This window comes from Passer montanus, unplaced genomic scaffold, assembly GCF_014805655.1.
Source record: "Passer montanus isolate IOZ18808 unplaced genomic scaffold, ASM1480565v1 scaffold13, whole genome shotgun sequence".
NCBI classification, from domain to species: Eukaryota; Metazoa; Chordata; class Aves; order Passeriformes; family Passeridae; genus Passer; species Passer montanus.
The window spans coordinates 2,006,827-2,031,614 of record NW_024359832.1 but is presented as its reverse complement, the minus strand read 5'-3'; the positions used below and the strand labels follow the sequence as shown (position 1 = coordinate 2,031,614).

The window sequence follows — 24,788 nt, the reverse complement described above, 5'->3', positions numbered from 1 at the left end:
GAATGAAGCCACCTCTTGCTGCAGCTGAGGCTGGTGCCGAAAGAGGGGGAGCACAGCTGGGGCCAGCAGGCTCTGTGCTCATCCCCGCTGCCTGCGCCGTGCCAGGCCCTGGGAGCTGAGGCCAGGCCACAGCAGCACGTCACCTTGTGCTGGTGAGGGGGGCTGCCCTGTGGCGTGGTGAGGGCACACACACGCTGGTGTTTGCTGCATGGCAGGGTCTCTGTGACCTGCCCAGGACTGTGCTCCTTGAGACACTGGGCAGTGGGGGCCATGCCAGTCCAGCACCTCCCTGGCAGGGCCCAAGCTGAGACCTTGCTGGCTGCAGGCGTGGAGTGATGACAGTGAAGGTTGTCCACATCTGTGGTGTTGCATTTTAGTTAAATGGTATGAAATGTTCCCCCCCTAGAAAACGTACAGTTTATCCCAAGCCTGTGGTCCTGCGCTGAAGTCTCATGTATCTGTAATCCCATTGGCCCAAGTCTTACTCTGTGCCCACGACAGTGAAGGTTGTCCACATCTGTGGTGTTGCATTGTAGTTGAATGGTATGAAATATCCCCCACCACCTCGAAAATGTACGGTTTATCCCAAGCCTGTGGTCCCGCACTGAAGTCTCACGTATCTGTAATCCCATTGGCCCAAGTCTTACTTTGCGCCCACTTTGAATCTCCCTGTTAACCCGTGCAAGGCAGACCAAACTCTCTCTTGGCCCTTCCCTCCTTAGGCTTTCCCCCAAGTTCGCCCTCTCTCTCCCCCTCCCTCCCCCTTCCCCCTCAGTAGCCATGCTGCTCCGGGGGGTGGGATCCCCAATAAACCCTCATCTAATTAGCACCCTCAGAAGCTGTGTGGAGTCTCTTTGCCTGCCTGCTGCCACCAGCCAACACTCAGCTTAGGGGGGACTCCTCAGGAAGCCCCCCCAACCAAACTGCAACACACATCTGCTTTCTCGATCCTCCCTGGCTCGTCATTAAGATAGTGCCAGGATAGCTATACCACACCACACTTCTGCACTTTTATATAGCTCGTGTGATTTGTCACCTGAGCTGCCCTGTGGTCTGCGGGGAGCAAGCAAAGTAGTCTTCCAAAGAGGTCCCCATGAAGGACCTGTTGTTCAGGAGCCCTTCTCAGAGGTCTTTGCCCTCTGTCTTCTCACGCTAGAAGTTCCTGGCTCTGATCTGAGGGATTTGAAAATCAGAGGTCTTCTTGCCTGCTGTCAGGCACCGCTTTGCCCAGTGCAAAGGATTTTTCGAACTTTCCTGTTCCACTGCTGGCTGGGACTTGTTCTTCTGAGATCTTGGACTTCACTCTTCATGTCTGAGCTACTGTACCACAGCTTAGACACACACCTGCACTTTGAGGTAGCAGATCTGAGATTAAAAGTTGCTTTTTTCTGCCTTTTTCTGGCAATTTTTATTTCTAGGATGGTTGTTTATGCATTCAGTCATGGAAGCATATATGCAGGATTAGTAGATCTCATGTGGAAAATTGCTTGGTGACACTGGAACAATCAGTGCAAGTTGAGTTTAACACTGATAAATTCTAATTCCAAGGAGGGCTCCTTTCAGACTACAAACAAACAAAGTAATTAGTCTGTGCAGGTGGTCTGGCCATCCTTTGCTTCCTACTCTGTGGTGGATTTGTCAGGAAGAGGAGCAGTTACCTGACCTGGTCTTAATCCCATATATACCTTAAGAACCACTAAAGCTGTGAGATGAGTGAATTAAGTCTGGAGTGTATAACCTCATCCCAAGTAATTATCCGATTGTTTTTCCTGAACGTCTGTTGTTATCTGTGTGGGTAGGGAAACTCAGCCTCTGAATGGAGCTGCAGAGTGTGTTGTTGCATGCAAGTAGCATTTTCACTGGCGTGACTCTGCTACTACACACGAATGTTGTACAGTTTTGTACAACTGTGTGGCACGGGCAAACAGCACAGCTACTATGAGCTAAGGATTACTCGTAGCACTGAAGAGCTACTCTGAAAGGGGAAGGGTTTGTTAATGCAAGATCACCTCAATACTTGCCTGTGTTCTTCTGATATTCAAGTAGGTCCAAAACAGTGAGGATTTCTCTGGATTTTTGACTATGAACTCCATTTTTGTAGGCTCACTAAGACTTTGAGATCATGGGTATGCTAACTCAGCAACCCCCTGATTGGCTTGCCCTAACAGTAGAGCCAGGGAAGCCTAAATGAGCTCCTTTCTCTGTGTAGACAGTTGGGAAGTGGTTGGGAACTGTGAACTGGGGCTGCTAATTTTACAGAAGTTTATTTTGTGAGAACATTTAAAACATTGTGTTAGGGTGTGTTCAGTGAAAAGGAAGCTAAATAGTCAATTAGAACAGCTTTGGTGACTGGGAGATTGGTGCTTCAGTGAAACTAATTTGGTAGCATTGGGATGGAAACGTGAAGAACATTTTGCATGGTTTTTTATGTAAGAAATGTTGAATTGGCACTTCAGGTAAAGAAACAAGCAAGTATGGAAAGCATGTTCTGATGCCTTCATTAAACTGGACACTTCTAATTCAAGAGTATGAGTGGAGCATCTGAATATATGAGAGATCAGTTATAAAAAGATAACTGTTGAGCAAGGAAACTTTAGTTCTTGGCAACATACTGAGTAAATGACAAAGAATGATTAAAAGTGCTGCCATGTAGGATCAGACTCATATGTTCTTGAATTTAATTTTTAAATAGCTTGGGTCTGTTCCCATTCAAAAGCCAAAACATTGCAGAAAGTGATGCATCTGAAACTTTACTTTCCAAAGGTTTTTTAGAGGCCAGTTTCCACCTGCACTGCTATTTTCTCTGTGTGCCAAAGGTATTACAAGCCAAAAGGTGTCTGTAGAATTGCACAGTGCCATTGCAGCTTAGTATTTTTAAGAAAGAAATCCAAAACATTAGTTGCACATATACAGCTATAAATAATAATTTAACTGCTGGAAAAAGCAGAGTGTTGTATTTACAGACATTCTATTTTGTGCTTTTTTTTTTCCAGGTGGTGCACTGTCCCATGTACAGGTTGTGAATAAAGGGAAGGATTTAAGGCTGACGTGCAATGAGGACGGACCTGTGACTTGGAATTTCCAGAACTCAGACCCATCGGCAAAAGCAAAGAGTTCCAACGACAAAGAGTGGTACATCAAAAATGCAACAGTCAGAGACATAGGCAGATACACATGCAGAAGCAAAGGGAGTATTGTCTCCTCTTACTATGTTTTTGTTAAAGGTAAATATCAATGAAGGCATTATTTGTGTTTCTCACCCCTCCCCTTCCCCATCGCCACTCCCAAAATAATAGGACAATAAATGTTGGAGGATGGGCTGAATTTGAAGTACAGCAGGAGAACAAAATCTGGTAGAATAAATCTTCCTCCCTGTCCAGTAGGAAGAAACCTCATTCTCTGCTTTGCTTGCAATGGCCTTTGTCACCAGCACAAAGTTCTGGATGAGTTCCTCTTTACATCCCCATTAATTTTGTGGTAAAGCTTATCCAAGCTCCCTTTCTAGATACTACCTAAGTGACCTGATTCTGTTGTATGAGTCAGTTATACAGTGAAGAAGCAAGAAATGCGTAGAAATGTCTTTTTAATTCTATGCCATCCATCAGTGGGGAGTCATGTAAAGTTTGGTCCCAAGCTTTTAATTTACTGAAGCAGTCAGCCTAAAGGATTTGGTCTTTTGAGACTGTGCTCCCAGGCCTAAGCCAGCAAACATTGATGATTCCTCTGCCTTCAGCTTCTGACCTACCTTGTGACTGATCAGAAATGTCTCAGGGAAAAAAGTGCTTCTGCTCTGACACATTTCTCAATTCTTTATTGCTCTTCTTTGTGCAGTGTTTTCTTCAGATTTCTTCTCTGCTGATCTATGCTGCATCAGCTGCCCCAGAGCTCACAGTTTACCATGCCTAGCACTTTCCCAGGAAAACAGTTATTTTGCTTCTCCTTCACGTAGCTCTGGTGGCCTTCCTAAACTGTTGATGGAAAAAAGTCCTACGGCATCATTCTTGAAGACAGCATTCCTTGACCAGCAGGGGTTGTCTCAAAGAGCCCCTTCTGGACGCTGCTAGTCCTTTGAGAATTACTGCAAGGTTGTTCTCCAAGATGAGGATACCAGCACAGCAAAGCACAGCACAGGTTATTTTCATGAAGGAAGATGTCTGGCACAGCAGCCACACAATTTAAAAAGTGCTCCTTTAACTGCTCCTAAGTTCTCCAAATATTCATGCAGCTACCATGGATAAGTTTTCTTGACTTTCTGTTTTTCTCTGAGACTGTGACTAAAGGAAATCTGACATGTATTTTACCTACATGCGGTAAACAATCTTCACTTTACCTACCCTGATTGTTTTTCCGGAAGGTTATGGTAATTATCTCAGACAGCTATGATCATAGAGATGTTTTTGCCTTCCTTTACATGAGTGACTCCTTCATGACTCCTTCACTTCAGGATTGCAGGCAGCTCTCCTGAGCATGCTTACCAAAGCATCAGTGAAGTTTTGTGGCCCTCATGCAACACATTATTATCTTTTTTTCTCAGTTGTGTGCAAAACGTGCAGCCTTAACTTTGTCAAGTTCCTGGCAGTGAAATAAGTATGTTTGTGAGGTTGACCATCATTTTGCATCAGGCATGGTTTAATGATCTCTTACCTCACCTGTAAGATGCTGCCATATGCTCTGCTGCTTGTGGGGTTGCCACAAACACCCCATTATACTCTTCTGCTTGTAAAGTGGAGTGAAGAGAGAACAGGACCAAGAACCTCGATCCTACATAGTGACACCTAAAATGGTGGCATCTGTTGATATCTTATGTTCTTCTAAACATACTAAATCAAAATTTCTTCTGTTTCTGTGACCCAGAATGACCCAGCGTTGACAGACTGTGGATGTGTACCTGCTTCACCTTTCTCTTTTGGCAGAAAGTACCTGTGTTGTATCTAAAAAGCATATTTTTTCCTGATCCAAACAAGCCTAGTTCAGACGTCTGCATAAGAGAGAACAGTCTCTTAATTTTGATCTCAAGTTTTTGAGATGGAAGCACTGATAAGCACTGTCATATCTTGTGTTGGAAACCTGTGGTATGTCCAGAAGGCAGGTACAACCCAAGATGTCCATGGGGTAGAAGGTCAAGAAAGGAAGAACATGACCATGAGCAGCCTTGTTTGTGTCTGGATACAGTATAAGAAGTCCTTTCATGTCTTCTTACTCTGCTGTTCCCTTCCAGATGGGGATTGAGGATGCAAGGGGAGCACCTCAGCAATTCTGCTTGCTGCAGTCAAGGCCTTGCCTGCAATTTCAGCTGTTAGTGAAACAGGTCTTTGTTCCTGCTATTTTCAAAAATTTCTTTCTTTTTTTTTGGTAGTTGCTGGGAGCCATACTTTCTGCCTAAGGAAGGTATCTTGGTTCAGTCCGTACTGGAGAAAGAGGGACTGAGTAGAAAGCGATCTGTTATGTCTGTTAGCAGGGATATTTAGATGAGCACTTTTAATCTATCCTCTTCCTGCTCAGAAGTGACAGCCTATCATAGCATTTCTTTTAAGATTTCTGTGTGCAAAATGTCAGATTTTCATTCTGTTCAGAAATTATTTTGGTTTTTTTTTAATTTCTTAGTAGTCCCCATCCTCTAATTCTAAACTGATGCTTCAAAACCTGTAGTTTGTGGAGGCTTTCTTGGGTGGTAATATCAAATTCAGCTAAAGCTGCACCCTCATGCTAGGCTAGAAACCAGACAGTAACTTCTCTGTTACTGATGTAGTGAATTGCTTACATAAACATCCCATTTTCAGTCTGGTACTTCTTGTCTTAAACCAAATGCACATTGTCCATCATCTTAAACAAATTCTCTCAGTCTTCCTCGGTAAGCCATGGTTTGTTGATCTCTAATCATTCAAGTTGTAAGCATGTTTGCAAAAAAGAAAGAAAACTTTTATCTCTGTTTTTGTTTTTCAAATTCATTCTACTCTGTAGAGAGGGCAGATGGAATCTCAAACTTTACAGAGTGTTTGTCATCACACATTCCTTTATTTGTGTGTTTGCCTGCTTCTTACCATTTCAAGGTCATGACATATGGCATGGCTTAGGCTTGGACATAGGCTTCAACTTTGGTTGTGGAAGTATTTAAAGTACTATATGTTTGTGTGCTGTGGTTGGCTGAGATGAAATGCTATAGGAAAATTACCTTGTGAAAGATTGCATGATTATTTTTCAATCAGATGTGCTGTTTGTATGCCCAGTTTTTCTTCTAAGGAGGCTAAAAATAATCTCTGCTTTCAGGGAGTGGAGAGAAAGAGAGAAGTTGTTTGCTGCTTCCTCTGGTAGCAATGTGTGTTCATTTAGATTATGTATTTTACAGAAGTGAAAACCATAATTTAGGTGCTTTTCAACTTCCATTTGCTCATAAATTTCTTTCAAATCCTCCCGTGGGCATGAAACCTTACAGCCCTGCCACTAGCTAAAAGCAAATTACTTCTAGTGGTCTGTGAAAATCTGTTTACTGTTGTGGGGATATTTTGGACCTAAACAAGGCAAAAAATGCCCTCCATCTCCAAATAAAAAAGCAGTAAGATTATTTTTAGTGCACATGATTCTTTAGTGTATATGGTATTAAATGCTACTGCACGTCTTCTGTCGTGCTGCTCTTTTAGGAGAAAATTTTATCTCTCTTGGTAAATATGAATTAGGCAATACTCAGTTTTACTGGCTGAAAGTAAAACTTCCTTTGACAAGTGCCCAGTTGTAGAGTTAGGATAATCAGAAGTTCCTGTGCCAGCTTGTCTGACAGATCTTTGTGTTTCTTCACAGATCCAAATGTGCTCTTCCTTGTTGATTCTCTGATCTATGGAAAAGAAGACAGTGACATCCTGCTAGTGTGCCCACTAACAGATCCAAATGTTACGAATTTCACACTGAAAAAATGTGATGGCAAACCTCTCCCCAAAAATATGACGTTCATACCCAATCCCCAGAAAGGCATTGTTATAAAGAACGTACAGAGGTCGTTCAAGGGCTGCTACCAGTGCTTGGCCAAACACAATGGAGTTCAGAAGATATCAGAGAAGATTTTCTTGAATGTGAGACCAGGTAACACAGGATGTTTGCCTTCTTCTACCTGATTCACAGGAGGTATAGAGAAGAGCTGTGAAGCCCCACTTCTGTCCAAAGGAAAGTGGTGAGCTTAGAAAGCTTGTTTTGGGCAACTTGTGTCAAGACACAGATTGATCTTGTGACACTTAGCTTGTGGCTCTGCTCAGAAGGTTTGGCCATGATGAGCTTTATTTTCTGTTCCTGGTGGTTTCCAGGCATTTTTTTCATCATTATAAGACATGTGGTTATGCTGTTAAATTTTGAGGGCAAACCAGCATCCTGAGGTTTGTACAGGTTTATGCAGGCAAAATTATTTCAGTGCCTGACTCCTGTGTCTGTTGCACACAAGTGACAGTAGAAGAAACTGATAAATGGCGTTGATGAATAGAGGTTTGGTGGAGATGCAGAGCTTGTGGAAGGAGAAGGTCTTTGTCTTCATATTATTGAGTGAGGATGGTCACAACAGCAGCCCAGATGTGCACAGATGATGATGGGGAGTGCATTGTGGCTGAGCTGCTACATGCTACATGCTACGCTTGGCAAACCTGTTGGTGCTACCTTACACTTGACCTTGCCACAGCCTGTGCCCTAGGGTTGGATGCTTACGTGGGTTTGGGAAGGAGAAGCCTGATGTCTGTCTGCCGGTTGTCTGGGCAGTTTGGAGCCTGCACTTGCCCTGTGTGTCATTATTGGGCTGGGGAAATACCCAGGAGGGAAGTGAAGGGAGCAGTTCAGCCAGCCAGGCTGGCTTGGCATTTCCTCGTGGGCAAGTAAATGAGTTTGTTCTCCGTGTAGCTCTGGACACTTGGAATGAAGCCACCTCTTGCTGCAGCTGAGGCTGGTGCCGAAAGAGGGGGAGCACAGCTGGGGCCAGCAGGCTCTGTGCTCATCCCCGCTGCCTGCGCCGTGCCAGGCCCTGGGAGCTGAGGCCAGGCCACAGCAGCACGTCACCTTGTGCTGGTGAGGGGGGCTGCCCTGTGGCGTGGTGAGGGCACACACACGCTGGTGTTTGCTGCATGGCAGGGTCTCTGTGACCTGCCCATTCTATTTGGAGGTGGGGCAAGAGGTTGGGAACTGGGGACCATCTCAAGAGTGAGTTTATTTTGGCAACTTTAAGTCTTTTTTTTCTGTTGATTTGGAAATTTGGCATTGTCACTCTCCATATTGTAATTACTGTGCTGTAGAGTTTGATCCTTACTGAGTTCATCAAGTAAACCTCTCACTTTCTCCTTGGCTCAGCATTTAAATGCATTGGAGATGCTTTGGTGGGTAATGATTTTGTAGTTATAACCACAGCACTCAGGCCCTCAGATGTGAGCTTCTGGTACAGAAAGACTGAAGAGACGTCCATGAAACAGGGAGCTGTGCAGGAGGACTGAAACACACAGCAGCTATGATAGCACAGGGTGTGTTTATGTACAGCCCTTCTCAAAACAATGAGGGGCTTTATGGACTTAGGGCTTTTTTTGGGATGTCCGGAGATGTTTCTGGCAGATGAGAACACAGAATGCCTTCTGCATTGGCATCCTTCTGTCACTTGGGTACTGCTGAGTGCTGAGGGGGACTTTTGTGTGAGCCTTTATATCTAAAGAGAGCAAACATGTTTCTTTGCTCTCTTCTGTAGCTTCTTTCAGCAACATGAGGAAAACGTTATTGTTAAAGTACGAATGGCTGAGAAGCATGGGGTTTTCCTAAGCTTTGTACAATTTACCTAAGATAACTACAAAAGTTGTGTCAGAGGCAGAAGAAGAGTCTGGAAGACCTTGTCTGATACATACTACATTCACAGTCTGTCTTCCTGTGTAAAAGCCCTAGAGCAAAGTTAACTGGAGTTTAATAAAAGAGGAAAATTTGAAGAAAGGATAAAGAAAATAGAAAAGCAAACCATGAGGGAAACAGAGGAAGAGTTGAAGAGCTTTGCAGAAGCAGGAGACACATAGTCCTCCGATTCACCTGACTGTGGACAAAAGACATCCTGAAGCAGAACAGGGTACAGCTACCCCATGTCTGTATGTCACCACCTGCTTCTTGGGTGACAAACTGTGAGCCACCGCTGTAAGCAGAGGTTGTGGTGCTTTCAGGCACAGGTGTGCAGAATTCCTTAAGCTGTACCTCTCCTTCTTAGGCTGTCCATCAGGAGCTTTTCAGGGACCTGTCAGACAGCACTTTCTGTTTGCTGTAATGTTTTGTAATTAAAATCTGCAGTTAGTGCTGGGCTGCTGTTCTTCAGTGACTGATCCTCACCGTGTTTTCAGTTCCAGAGTGCTACTTTTTAATCACTGTCACAAAATTAATCGTCTCATTGATGGTTCAACATCATTCAGGTTTCTTCATGCAAGTTGCTATGCTCTAACAAGTATTATCTAACTTTTAAGTGTAATTTGAAGCAAGGTTGAAGCAGAAATGTGCTTGTTGTAAATGAACAAGTGTGTAATATGTTAAAAATTTTGAATACATCTCAGAGCCTTGATTTTATTGGAAAGTTAATTAATGACTGTTGATTTTTATCCCCCCCGGAAGAGCTGAGACTAATGAAAAGTAATAAACTTCAAAATTGTTTTCCAGTTCACAAAACTCTTCCTGTCGTCACCTTATCAAAAAGCTATGAGCTTCTCAAAGAAGGGGAAGAATTTGAAGTTACATGCATAATCACGGATGTGGACAGCAGTGTACAGGCTAGTTGGATTTCTCACAAAAGTGAGGTAAATTCTTTTAATTCTGTCATGTGTACCTCAGTACACAGACTCTCTGTAGACATTCACATGCTTGTTTTGGGTACCTGATGCTGTGTTGATTTGGATTTGTTGCATTTGCAAAGATTCAGTATCCCACAGACTGGTGAAAGGGTAGCAACTGTCCTGGGACCTTGAGGATAGCTGGGAGGAAAAGCATCTGCATGGGTTTCTCTTCCCAAAAAGAAATTAAAGTTAGGCTCTTCAATGTGAAGTTTAGGTGACCTCTGTTGGGCTTCCTAAATACGGAAGCGTGGAGTGCCTACACATCACATTGCAATCAATGGGAGCCGCAAATATCAACACATGGACTGCAAATTACATATTCTAGTTGTTATCATTAACAGTAAAATACCTGCTAATTAGCATGGGGTTGTGCGTGACAGGAATAGTAGTAGGCATTCATAGGAATGATTAATTCATTTAAATTACATGGTGTGCCTCACTAACTGGAAAAGCTCTGAAAAATGAACCAGTGAACTGGCTTCTGTCTGCCAGTGATAGATGAAGTTACTGACTGGCATCACCAAGTTATATTATTGAGTGGCTCAGTGCTCCAGGAGTTTGATACTGGCAGTGCAGCTATTCTGCAGAAAAGGGACAGAGAGATCCCCTTCCCTGGTAAGCCAGTGTGCTGCCAGCTGTGCCTTTGAAATGAGCAGCAAGCATTGGGTTGTTCTTGAGAATGCTCCTTGATCTTCTGGGTGTACCTTGAAATTTAAATTAATTAAAAGCCCTTGTGAAGACTTCTTAGTAACTCCTACCATATACTTTCCCATGCTAATTGACTGATCTTTTACTGCTAATGTTAGTGACTAGAATACGTAATTCTCAGCCCATGTATATGGAAGACTCCTGTGGTATTTGGATAAATCACATCTCCTCGGGCACATAACAAACAGGAGTCCTGTTCCTGGGGCTGGGCATGCTGTGCTTAGCAAATCCACCAGCTCTGGCAAAGCTGTTCTTGCGAAGTGCTTGCTGCTCCAGAAATCCCACCCCACAGCTCTGAATGTTGAGAAGGTCTCAGTGACATGAAGGTGGCTTGGGAGACGCAGATCTGCTTTCGTTCCTGTTCAGGACCTTCATCTGAGAATTTCATTTCTTCTCTCATTCCCCTCCCTTTCCTGTGTTACAGACTGATGGAATTGAGGCCTTCCCTTCATTTTTTTGTGCTTTATAACTTTTTATTTAATGTGTAAAAGCCACAAGGAAAGTATTTTCCCAATAAGTTTGACTTTCTTGTCCTTTCTAGTAAACTGTAGGAGCTGCTGTCTTTGAAATACTGACTATAAAATTAAATTTTGTATTGAAAGAGAATGCATAAATTTCATCTTCAAGTAGATTCAGAATTACATTTTGTCCTGAATAGATGAGAGAAAAAAAAACCAAAATGCTTTGTCCATGTATCTGAAGTTATCGTCACTTTGGAAAATTAGGAGACTGGCTATTAGCAAGCACATCCATACTGAATTTACTTCTCTTGTGATTATTATAAGTCAAGAGGAATCAAAATGGCATTTAGAAACTTTAATTTGTCTAGAAGCTCTTGGAACATCCAAGAATTGCAATAATTCAATTAGAAAATCATAAGAAGTCCAGGTCTGCATTTGGTTTAATCAGTGTAAATTTTATCAGTCTTTCCAGCCATACCGAAAGTTCTCAGACAGACTAAAGTCAGTATCTCAAAGCATTTATTTTTTCTGTGCATATTCAAGAGAATGAAGTTTCCAGTTTCCTTTAAGATTAATTTATATTGCTGTGGACCAAGAATCAGAGTGGGTACCAGTGGGAGGATGCTGTGTATAGCCTGCTACCAGCAGGGCTCTTTGCAGCATGCCTGCAATCAGGAGATGCTGTGACCTTGGACATAGTGCAACATGATTAAAATGAAGCCCCAGGATGTTAAATCCTCTCTTGTGATTTGCTGGGAAGCATTGCAACCATTAGAGAGTTGCTGAACTTCAGGCATCATTTTAGGGGTGAACCACACTTCTGAGATTCAAAGACTTCATGCAAGAGCTTCAGCCTTCTGAGCATTAGGAAAGCCAGGACTCAGTGGTCATTTTGCATCAAGCATTACAATTAAAAGTGCTGTTTGTGCAAATAAAACTTTCAGTTGGTTATTCACCCTCTCACCAATACTCACCTTAGTGTTGGAAATCAAGCCTGAATGAGCTGTGTCTGACCTTGGGCACAACAGCCTTGTCATCAGGTAATAGGTACATTTAAAGAAGCTAGAGGTCTAGCTCTTTTTGTCTTGGGTTGGTCTCCTCCATTTGCCTTTCTTGGGGCAGGTGAACATAGTCCCAAATTCACCCCACCCCATGTCCCTCCACATTCTTGCCTGAGAAGGGAGCTTGAGGAAGAAAAAAAAAAAAAGAAGGAGGGGAGGGTATAGGACTTAGGAGAGGACATTATCTCCCAAAAGCAGCTGATCACACACTTGTTTTGCATGGAGAGATTCTAGTGACAGGTTTGTGTGCTGGCTTACTATTCCGGTTTAAAGTTATGAATATTAATATGGCAAAGTTATAATTACTTCTATTTTTAATTTATCTAGGAAAGATGATGCATACACAGTGTTTTAGATGTTAATTGTTTTTTTACCGACAGGCTGTTACAACCAAAAGCAGAAATTTGGGTGATTATGGATACGAAAGGAAATTAACATTGAACATCCGTTCAGTGGGAGTTAATGATTCTGGAGAATTCACATGCCAAGCAGAAAACTCTTTTGGAAAAACCAATGCCACAGTAACCTTGAAAGCTCTAGGTAAATACTTCTTATAGAAATCTTAACATTTCTAAGAGCAGGAGATGAAAAGTGAGAACACTGGGGAGTCTTGCTTTCCTTCTCTCTCCTTTTCCCCAAACCTCAGCAAGTTAAGTTGGTTTTCTGTAAAGGTTGTTGCTGACTGGTACAATATGGGATAGCTCAGGAAGTTGTGGTATGTATGACTGCTTTAATTTCTATAACCCTTTGCTTGTTATTGGAAAGTGATACTAGAACAACCACCCAACAGTGTTTCTGTCCCTCTGGTTTGTCTCATCCTTCTGGTTTAATCTAAAATTTAAACCTGTTTTGACAAAGAAACTAGTTTATCTGCTCCTGGTACTGTCCCTATGCCCAAGTGATTTGGCAGCACAAGGGCAAAGCACATGTTCAGTATCTGCCTTCCAAGCATGGGGAATCTCACTGACGGTGTGTCAGTGGTTTTTATGTACAAGCCGTAGTTGTACCTCTATTTAAAATAATGCTCTGAGCAACATCGTGGTGCACAAAGACAGCATGAAATTGTTCCAGAGGTGACCCGTTTGTTAAAGCCACTATCCATCACTTCTACATGTTTTGGATCATGTCCCTAAACAGTGAGCAAACTCCCTTCCTCCTCTTGTTTAATAACAGATGTGTTTAGAGTCTGCTATATATTAACTTGGGTGACACACAGTGCCTTTTGAATTTTAAAGCTGCTGAAACCTACTCATTTGATAAATTGAGTACAATTAAGGACATATTGGTATAGTTAATAAGATCATTCTGGTCTGTGTAGTTGCTACTCCTGTTTCAGTTCCATTCAAGGGTGTAGTAACTAAGGGAAGTGTAGCCTGGATTCTTTTTTTCCTTTTCAAATCCGTTTTTCTGTTGCACAGACACACACTCCAGCCACACTGCTTGTTTTGCTTTCCCTGGTAACGTAAAGAAAACAGAAGTGTTTGACCTGTGTGGGTCAGACCTTCAGCAAACAGACAGAGGTTTGAGTGCCCTTAACCTTGCTGTGCTGGTTGAGGGGGTAGGGCTCACAATGAAAGGGATGTTTTCCTCATTTTTTTACAGGAGAGACTACATTCATATGTAAAAGATGAAACAGTGTGAAGTATGAAAGAAAATCTTCTCCCCAAGGGGATCAATGTGAAAGCTTTTATTATAAGAGGAGGGAAGTTCTTCACTACAGAAATTCTTAGTACTACTACATATGCAAATGTAGCTTTAAAAAGGATTGACTTTGGAAAGTCTGGGGTTTAAAATAAAGCATGGAATTATAAAAAGTAGGAAATAAAATTTTTCTTTAGTAAAATATAAAGTTTGTATTTAATAAAAAATGCCAGAGAAAAGGTGGAGTCTTTCCTTTCTGAGATAGTTTTCTCTCTCCACCCTCTCAAATTTGACTTAAATAAGCTTCAACTTTTGGATACCTTTCACTATTTATTGTCAAACTGACTATATTTACCTGAACTGTGCCAGCTCCCAGGTTCCTGGGAAGTGGTGCATGGTGTGTGCATAGAGATCTGGGATTGCAATAGATACTAAATCACTGTGGCTTTAACATTAGCCAGAAGTTTTACAAGAAATAATGTGTATTTATTTTGTAAAATTCCTAATTGCTTTTTCTATCAGGTGATGTAACTGTAGAAGGTACTAGAACTGCATTACAGGGACTGATAGCATTATAATAAAATTTTATTTGATGGGAGTTGAGTCTGATTTTGAATATAGCTTGCGTAGGAATCCTGTGTTTATACAGAAAACTGAAAAAAGCACTGCCAAGGAACTGCAAACCTTCAGTTTCCAGATTTGAAATTTTTTCCTGTTTTCTAATGATGGAGACCATTTTAGAGCATACCTGCCTGCTGTGAATTTACTTCATCCTTTCTTCTTCAAAGCATCTGTCAAGCGCTCTGGCAGATCCATATGCTTTCACCAAGCCCCACTGGCTCTGGCTTTCCCAAGCTCGGGTGCCCAGCTGGCCACGGCAGTTTGATTACTAGAAAGTGGGAAGAAGCAGAGCTCTGAGATTGACTTTAGGTCTAAATTCAAGCTCTCAGTAAATGTGTTTCCTTGTAATTGCAATCTGCCTGTCAAACTGATGATTCCCTTATGAATTTCTGTAATAGGACTAAAAACTTGTCTTTTTAAAGTGAATCCTCAATCTGACGAGTTTATTAATGAAATTAAAACCACTACAGCAAGGATGTTGTTAGACATGATATTTTGGAACGGAATTGTGCAGTGATAAATGGTATCTGCCAAATGAAAGATTAAGACCCAGCAGCAGATGTACAGAAATGCCTTAGTTTAAGATGATTGGTATCCAGGCCTGTGGACTTAGCACATATTTCTCTAATTACAGCTTTTAATAGCTTCATTTGTAATGTTGTTCTTAATTACACTTGACAAAGAAGCCTCTAATACTCTAATATACTGTAATAAATGATTTTAGTGTGCTTTTCTCATAATGTTTCTTTCTCACCAGACAGTTAGCAAGTCAATTTTTTTGAAAAATAGAAATACCTGAGTAGAGTCAAACACATGCTTGCATTTTTCCAAATGCTTATAGAAGGTATTTGTCACCAGAAGATGGAATTATTGGTGCTAAGGCACTCAAGGCTGTTTCAAGTTCTGTGCCTCATGCTATATGTGGCTAGTAATGTTAGTTTTGGCAGGTGAGGGTTTAAGTACTGCTTTGCAGATGAGGTCTCCTGTTTCACATTTTGATGTTTGATCACTGATCTTGAAGTCATGTGAGTGTGGTTAGAGTACTCACAAACTTCTAAATGGCCCTGAAATTGTTTTTCTTCTCCTCTTACGACCGTCAGCTAAAGGATTTATCCGTTTGTTTGCAACAATGAATACCACAATAGATATAAATGCAGGACAAAATGGAAACTTAACGGTTGAATATGAGGCATATCCAAAACCTAAGGAAGAAGTCTGGATGTACATGAATGAAACATTGCAGAATTCCTCAGACCATGATGTCAAGTTCAAGACTGTGGGCAATAACAGGTAATGTGCGTGGCTGTAGTGTCGATTTCACTGTGGAACAGCAGACTAGGGTCTGCTCTGGGAAGAGGAAAGTGGGGATGGTGAGAAAACTGTGACTATAAAAGATGTAGCACGTGTGGCTTGCTACAGTAACTGGTGCAGTCTGCCGACCTACATTTGGAATAGCATCGAGCTAGCCGCACCATCTGAGGACCAGCATGCTGTTTACTCACGACTCCCCTCCATTCCTGTCCAATAAGCAATAAAGAGAATTAAGGCTGGTTGTGTGCAGAAACTCTCTTCACTGCCACAGCAGATCCCAGTGCTCTGGAAAAAAGCTTATACTTTTATTTCTACTGGGCACTGTTCTCTCCTGATCCCTTGTCTTCCAAAAATCCAGTGAAGCACCTAGAACATGTGGCCTAGGTTGAGAGTCTGTGTTCCTTCCTCCGTGAGAAGAGGAGCAGGTGGTGATGCATGCATGGTCTGAGCCTGCGGCTCAGCTGCCACGCAGGCACACATCTGGGTGTTAGAAGTGGCCAAACTTCTGGATGTTGGAAGTGCAATGGCAATCCTAATGTAAGATAGGAGTGTTTGCATGGATGATGTCTGCAGAAAATTCCGTCCTTATTTTTCATGCAGCAGTTGCCTGTTCAGAGCAAGTTGTGTGTCTTAAGTAATGCTTAAATTTTTTCTTTGCAGTTACACAAGTGAACTTCACCTTACACGATTAAAAGGAACAGAAGGAGGCATTTACACATTTTTTGTGTCCAACTCTGATGCCAGCTCCTCTGTAACATTTAATGTCTATGTGAAAAGTAAGTAAAGTGAACAGTCTGAAATATTTCATTATCATAGTCATTGTATTTTATACAACATAATGTATGCACAAGATGTCACAGTGTGGTTCAGCATATGAGAGGCTTTCTGAAGTGAAGCACATGCTGGAAAACTAAATGTCAAGATATAAAAGTGCAGAGTACTCACACAAATCCACCTACTATCCAGCATGACCTTATATTCTAGCGAATGTATTCCAGAGATTACCAGAGAGCAGCTAGGTTGTTTATGCAGAAAAAACCTGCAGCACCTGGAAACATGGTCGCAAAAATAAGTATGTATCATAAACCTTTTATAATTTGAGGTGGAGCAGGATACACAGGGATTATAATTTGCATTTTTGGCAACCAAGTTAAGCTTTTAATTGTCCTTAATTTGTTTGAGTTGGATGCAGAGTTTGAAAGCTTGTCAGAATTACTCACATTTAGATGCCTTTTGGCATCTAAGTACTTCTGTATAATAGTATAAATCACCATTGTTTTAAAGAAATCTGCATAGCTTTACAAATGTGTTTGTTGTCATCTTTGGGACATGCTTATTAAGACAGAGCACTGGCCTCAGTTCCAAATAGCATTCTTCAAGACAAAAGCTAAATTTCAAAATTAATTCACTGAAACCTTCAGAAAACCCTGTGCTTAGCAGAACCATCCTCTTAGAGCATTTCATGTGCTCAGCTGACAGATACTGGCTGCTGCTAAAGGCCAGGCTTAAGGAAAATTAAACCAAGAGGGACTTTGAGACCAGCAGGAGGAACTGTATTGAAAGTAAGTGAATGTGCTGCAAATGCAGTTTTGTGTTGCTGCTGTGCTTTAGCAGCGTGTCCTTTTTCAGGCATAGTTTTATGCAGAGGGTTGTCAAGACTTCCACAAATGCATCAAATCCTTGCTGTTAATTTCTGAATTCTTCTCATTTATCATTGAAGATCAACATTTGTAGCATCTCTATTAGCAGTGATGTAGTTTGGATCTAGAAATATCACTGGACTCCTTTCAGAACATGGTATTTCTTCCTTCATCTATGAATGTTGACACTTGCATTGTACCTTCTATGTACCTTTCCTAGCTCTGATTTCTGAGATAAGGGTACTGGTGACTCAGATGTCCTTTGTCTCAGTGAGTGAGCATGGGTCACAGTCATGAGGGATACTTCTAGTGTTTAAAAGATTAATGGAGCAAAATGTTGAGCCAGAAGTTTTAATCTCTCTGAAGGAATGAGAGAAATTGCAGGTTGCTTATAGTCTGGGCACAAGAACTAAAAAACCACTGTCTCACAGTTTTGGCATCATCAGGTGTCTGTTCTCAATGCAGATCTCCATGTTGCCTCTTTTGAGGCATGTGCTACCTAATAAAAGCTGAAAATCCCTGTGGCTCATGGTTAGGAAACCAGACCAGGAAGAGAGAACAGAGAAGTGGAATGAACAAGGCAAGAGGGAACATAGACATTTCTGTTCTTCTGAATGGCTTGTCCCTACAACTGGCAGCATTCCAGTCTGTTTCCTTCTTTCTTCAACTACTGGTCTTGTAAGAGCAGTCTTGGGATGCTGTGAGGACACTTAAGCAGTCTCATAGAGCCCACACTATCCTGCACTGTGGCCCTGAATGGATTGCAGTCGTGGCTGAAACAATTGGATTTGATGCACTTGACTCAGAAAGTTTCTTTTGGCATTTTGACTAAGCTCCTGTAAACATTTTTTCATTTTGAAAAAGAGAGATTAATAGATTGTTCTTTCTAGGTTTTTTTTTTTAACAACAACAACCCCTAGAAAAGGGGTTTTTGCTGGCTCTAAGCTCCTGTAAACATTTTTTCATTTTGAAAAAGAGAGATTAATAGATTGGTCTTTCTAGGGGTTGTTTTTAACAACAACAACCCCTAGAAAAGGAGTTTTCGCTGGCATGTAAAATGCTCATCATTTAGCTGTGAAACACAAACTGCATGACAATGTACCATATTATTTGACATAGGAGAGTAACTGCCAAAGGTGAGTCATATGTGGGTGGGTCAGATCCTGAGCTAATGGTGTATCCTCACCTGACATTGTTGTCAGGGATTTTGCATAAATTGCTTAGATGTAGCTTGTGATGTTTACATGTCTGGCTTGGGCATGTAATCAGTAGAAAATAATCAAACAGGTAAAACAGGATTCATAATCAGGAGAATGTCTTCACATAAACAAATACTGATTCTGAAGCATTTGCTAAAAGACATGACAAACCCAGTGCAGAAGTACTTGACTTGGATTTCAACATATTTAGCAATTGCATATGCTAATCTGAAACAATACTAAATTGCTTTTAAAATAGTGTAGTAATTCATAATAAATGTATAGAGGTAAGCAGCTCTAAAATTAGGAGCCAAAAAGAAAATTACAGCTTGACAAGCAGCATACTGTACTCAATTACAATTAAGAAATCTCCAGAGTGGCAAAGTATTGTGTATCTAGCAATTAACTAGAAACTGAATTTAGTGCAAAATAATATCTCAGCTTAATTATAGTCAACAAAATACTATCTTTGTAGTTAGTGCTCCTGCTGCAAAGAGAAAACTGGTCATGGTAATATAGATCCCATGAAGCCAAGCTCACTTGTTTTCCTGTCATTGGACTATGCAGTGAACAATGAAGAATCACCATTATATTGTAAAAAGATTTGTTGCAATCCAGAAAATGTAGATCCAGCAGGAAAAAAACTCTCTTTTTGTCTGGGATGACTGACAATACCTATTAAGTGTTACTTTTTAGACATTTACTTCAATAACAATGAAGGGAAATTGGCAATAGAAAGCAATTAAACACAGAATTTCGTTATACAGAACATTGAATTAAAATAGGAGTGACCTCTTATAAGTCATCTTTGTTACATTCAAAATCAACATTAATAAAAGCTGAAAAGCAATTAATAAACTTAGTGAAATTAGAAGTTTAAGACATTTAATGCCTGATTACAGGAGGCAGTATGTATATATGCTGAGCAATGTAATAAAATGTTAAATATTTAAGGGGTTAAAGTCAGAACAGTTAGCAACATCTAGTCATTAGGAGTCTGATAGCAGGAGGGGTAATTAGGCAGTGCAAGTCATAGAATCTAGCACAGTAACATCCTTTTTAAAAAGAAGATGCGTGGTGACAGCTTGGCATCTGTTTGTGAAAGCCAGTCCGTGTTTGCTCCAGCATCTCCTGAAGTACCTACACTGGTGGTTGAGGAATGTGCTCTGGCTGCCAGCAAGGGCTGCGGGTGCTGAGACGCGTGGCCTGAGCTGGCAAAGGAGCAGCCGGTGGTGATTGCAGTAGCAGCCGTCTCAGTCCCCTTGGGTACTGCTGTGGGGCTCTTTGCTGCCTCAAGTGAAATGCATCCCTTAATATCTCTGAGCCAGAGAGGCTTGGGAGCCCTCAGTGCTGGTGGGGAGAGGCTGATCGTGCTAATTGCCACATCAAAATGCTTCACTAGGCACATGACAGCAGAGCTGCTCGTAGGTCAGCACTTCTCAGAGGCTGCTGCAGCTCAGCTTCCCGTGGCAGCAAGGCTGGACCACTCTGCCTGGGCTGCATAGCCTCTCATCTCCTCACTCTGGCAGGGTGAGTCCATCTGGGCTCGTGGCCACGTAGACAGGCTTTTATTGCGCTGGGTTTTTACAGTGGAAAGAGCCTAACTAATATGGGCATTTTCATCTCCCTCACTCAGCTTCAGTACAGGGAGACCAACTCTGGCCCAGTATTTTTCCATGGCTTAATGCACAGATGCCTCTTATGACTTCTGAGTTCTCTCATTTCTTGAGTTACATTGTGCTGTAATGTTGCCTAAAACACAGCATATACCTAAACAACTAGCACATGGGTTGTAGTTTGGCTAATTACAATTCCACAATCCAGCCATTTTGATTGGAATTTCAGAAATGTGAATTACATGTGTTCTGTGAGCACTGAGGCTGGGAGAGATGCTGTGTACTCTCAGAAAGTTCCTCACCAAGTGAGTAATGCTGAAAATCAGTCTCAACATTTTGCAACAATGTTTGGTTCTTGGTATTTTGTATAAAACACAACATGCGGATTTAGAAATGAAGGAACATTCGGTTCCTGTAACATGAGTCACGAGGAGGTGGTATGTGATTGAGAATATACGTGTGCTTTGTTGACTCTAATTTAATCAGAGAGTAGAATATCTATTAAAAACTAACGCTGCGCAGTCTTTGTACATGGGTTTCATCTGAAATAAATCTGTGTTTTCCCACTGTAGCCTATACAGCTTCACTACTTTCTAGAATTAGGAGTTCATCTTACATTTCTGTAAAGCCATAGTAACTGATAATGGGCTCTTAACTTGTATCTGTCAGGTGAGCAGAATCATTGCAATGTAGTCTTTCATAGTTTCTTTCATTAACTTCTGTTTGGGTGATTTTGCAAGGAAGCTAAGGTTGTTAAGGGAAGTAAGGTTTCAGTTTCATCAGGAAAAAAACCTTGCTGTGTTGGTGGTACTCTTGGCTGAAGCCTATGACATTAGACTAATGACTCTGAAGTCCACCTGACTGCACTGGTTTCCTGCCTGACTGCACTGGTTCCTGGGGCTTCTAAACCAACTGCAGGACTAACTCCTGTGCAGGATGTGACAGAAGGCATTGGCTGCATTAATTGCTTTCTAAAGTAACAGAGCAATCACGAATTCTCATTTGGAAAGCTAGTATGTTCAGCCCAGTGTTGGCTTCCTCTACCTGCAATGTTTCAGAGAATCAGGCAGTTGGGCAGTTCAGTATCTTAGAGGGATGTATGTCCTCTGTTGGGAGGTCTGCACTGATTGCCTTGCATTGTAGTTCCTTTCCTGGCTGCAGTGGTAATACTGAATGCACAGGGCAGATGTAAGAAGGATGTGGTTTGACAGATTTAGTACACTTTTAACTGGGGAGAAACTGTCCTTTTTACAGATGGGTAAAGTCATGCTGTGCAGGAATGGGAACTTTACTGTTGTTCCAAGGACACACTTTGGGTTGTTTAAGCTCTTAGCTTTGGTGGTTTAGGATCTTTCATCAAATCAGATACTCAGGGGAGACAAGGTATTCTTCTAATGTCCAGCCCAAGCATTCAGTGTAAGAGCTAATATTTTCACAGATGTTAGATTTTTTGCAGGACACCAGTTCAGACCCAGACATCCTTGAGCATAAGAGGGTCTTGCTCACCTGAGTGATTCCATGGATTATGAGGCACACAGGTTGCTGGTGTGAAGAGCAAACAGCAGTGTACATTCTGTGTTGCCCTAGTGAATGACTATTGCTTTTCTTTATTACAGCAAAGCCTGAGATTCTCACTCTGGATATACTTAGCAATGGTGTTCTCCAGTGTGTAGCAGCTGGATTCCCAGCCCCTACCATATACTGGTATTTTTGCCCAGGAACTGAGCAGAGGTAAGTTAAGTAAACAAGAGTCTCCAAAGGTTGTTTTAGGTGCAACACATCCAATTGCTAATTACAAAATAATAAAATGAAATTACTTGATAATAGTTACATTCAAATGTTGCATTGTGATTTTCATCCTTTTTGGCATTGCATTATTTGCAGTATTTTGTGGGAATGCAGGGATACATTTCATTTTTCTCCTTTGTATTCTGACCTTGAAAGGGGAATAACCAACGCTTTCGCTGTGTAAAAGCCAAAGTTTCTGCTGCAAGCTAGCTATGGCTTTTATCAGCTTGGCCCCAAATGGCACATGTTCTATATGCAATTTCACAGAATGGCAATCACAGAATCACTTGCGAATATGGCTGTTATCATTTGTTTTATTGTGTGGTGAAGTAATTTTTCCAGACATAATGTAATTAGATTTCTGTTCACATGAAACGTATGACAAGTAAACAAGTCCAGTGTTATGAATGAAGTTGGATGTTTTTAAAACCAGGTGTTTCTAAGAAGATTGTAGAGTTTCACTGTGAAGTGAGTGAGCATTTGTGAAGCAAGTTTTAAGGTTTGACTTCCCCCATGGTTATAGACATCATACTAGCAATTAATGGGTCTCCTTCCCACCGCTGTAATTTAAATTTGTTTTATACCTAAATAAAACTATTGTGGCTAAAATTTATGTCAAAATAATTGATATTTCCTTAATGGTTTCAAATAGTACCTTTTTCAAAATCTTAAATGTGTGCTCATGTAGTAAATGTGTGACGTATGAAGGAGAAGTAACATCTTGAGAGAAAAGAACTGGCTATTTTCTGACTGCATATAAGCTTAATGGTGTTTATGTATATCATGAACTTCTTTTGTGCTGTGATAAGATGATGTTTGGGGAACATTTTCAGAAGTGGGTGAGAGACAACTGCTTGACAATTAAATCAAAAATGTATGTTGAATGGTATAAAACCCATAGAGAAGTTACAGACCTGTAGGTCTGTCTAACCAAAAGCAAATGCAAAGACATCGTGGTCTCCAGTTGGGCCAGTCTAAGTGTGTGTATCCATTTCTCCCACTACATACAAGACCATGAGTCACCATGAGGAGGCTGTTTCAGGGTTAAGATCTGCAGCTGAATCCCTTTGTTGACTGGAGTTGTTCAGTTCTCTGTTGGTCTGGCACTTAAGGTAGCAATCCATTGCAGGTAACTGTTAGTATTGTCTCTCCAGGTGTTTTGATTCACCAACACTGTCCCCCATGGATGTCAAGATTGGTTACACCAATTCATCAGCGCCGTCGTTTGAACGAGTCCTGGTTGAAAGCACCATTAATGCCAGCATGTTCAGGAGCACCGGCACCGTGTGCTGTGAGGCCTCCAGCAATGGGGACAGGAGCTCTGCTTTCTTCAACTTTGCTATTAAAGGTAACGTCCACAAAATGTGGGTGGTGTGTGGCTCTTTCTGGAAAAGGATTTTAAGTGGTTTAGCTGTAAGAAGGTTTGCAGTACTGTGGCTGATCACATGATAACATACTACATTGCATGTTCTGCCTTTAAATTAAAGTGTTGCTTTAATTTTTCAATTACTATTTTGGTACTGTCTTTTTATGGCACCTGTTCTGCAGTGCAGTAGGTACGTGGGTTTCTTTTGTCTGTGCAGCACAGAGGAAAACCACCTACAGCATTACCCTGGCTTTCCCCCCCTCTCTGCCTTTTGTTTTCCTGTTTTTCTGTTTTGACTATTTAGGCCATCACTTTTTTTTCAAAGAAAGATTGCATTTTATTTTAGGTTTTTACAATGTCTCAGGAAAAATGCGGTCTCCAACTTGCCCGGAGCCCAAGTGTCCTGCTGCTATAAAAGAAGTAACAACAACATACTGCAAAAGGGCTTATGAGTTTTGTAGTGGTATTTGTAGGTTTGTGGGGGAGAAGAAAAACCCACTAGAACATAGATGATTTGAAATGTGTTTGTAAAGCTGTGCTCATCTTTGCAAAACCAAATGTTCTGCTTCTTTTTTTTTTCTATTACACCCAGATATGACATACAAACAAATACGCCAGATCTGGGGCAGATGGGTTGTAGTAGAATGATATTTCTTCACTACTTGGCACAATCTCTCCTTGTAAAGACTGTGCTGTAGTGATCATACTTCGGTGGGGGGCAAAGGGGTGGAGAAGAAACTGGAGCTTCAGATAAAAGCTTCTTTCTTTAACCTAACTTGATTGAGATCATGCAAACCCTTTGCATTAACTGATCTTAGTGCCAAACCTCCTGAATTAATGAAGCTGAGACTCCGAAGGCATCAAACTGCATGGTTTCTGTGCCAGCTCCATCTCCCACAGCTCATTCAGGAAAGACATTCTGGTACACTTGAAGCACATCTAGGAAAGTCAAAACCCCAAACTGTATTTCACAAGGAAGAGACAAGGAAAGGTTTTCACCTGCATCTTTTTAATTTAGTTTTTCTTGTTCAGTATTTTTAGGAGAATTCTCTGTTTCTTTTCAGAGCAAATCCGTACACATACCCTTTTCACCCCTTTACTAACTGCATTTGGAGTTGCTGCAGGACTGATGTGCATCATAGTCATGATCCTGGTGTACATATATTTGCAGGTAAAATTAGAAACACCTTTTCCTGAATTAAAAAAGTCTGTGAGCTACTTGTTGAGTCTTCAGTAGTAACAGCCATTCTCTTTCTTTTCCAGAAACCCAAGTATGAAGTTCAGTGGAAAGTGGTTGAAGAAATAAATGGAAACAACTATGTTTACATAGATCCCACGCAACTTCCTTATGATCACAAATGGGAATTTCCTAGAAACCGTTTGAGTTTTGGTTAGTTTAGATTTATTTAACTTCATCTGCAAGGTGGAACCTTCAGGTCTCATATGAGACTTTGGTCAAACACAGCAGGGTTTTGTCACAAAGATGTTGCGCAACAATGCAGATAGTGATAATTGCTCATTCTTGCCTTGGGACAAAAGGCAAGCAGGCATGTCTGCAATA

The 24,788-nt window shown here is 41.4% G+C and overlaps 1 protein-coding gene across 1 annotated transcript in view; it reads left to right on the top strand.

Moving 5' to 3' along the window:
- The window catches only part of KIT (KIT proto-oncogene, receptor tyrosine kinase), a 56,007-nt gene that overhangs the window by 15,725 nt on the left and 15,494 nt on the right, over positions 1-24,788 (top strand). The window contains exons 2-11 of the mRNA XM_039699089.1: positions 2,994-3,224; positions 6,796-7,074; positions 9,643-9,779; positions 12,426-12,585; positions 15,408-15,597; positions 16,279-16,394; positions 21,690-21,804; positions 23,016-23,209; positions 24,292-24,398; positions 24,491-24,617. Coding sequence (XP_039555023.1) covers positions 2,994-3,224; positions 6,796-7,074; positions 9,643-9,779; positions 12,426-12,585; positions 15,408-15,597; positions 16,279-16,394; positions 21,690-21,804; positions 23,016-23,209; positions 24,292-24,398; positions 24,491-24,617 — 1,656 coding nt within the window. The remainder of the gene's footprint in view (positions 1-2,993; positions 3,225-6,795; positions 7,075-9,642; positions 9,780-12,425; positions 12,586-15,407; positions 15,598-16,278; positions 16,395-21,689; positions 21,805-23,015; positions 23,210-24,291; positions 24,399-24,490; positions 24,618-24,788) is intronic.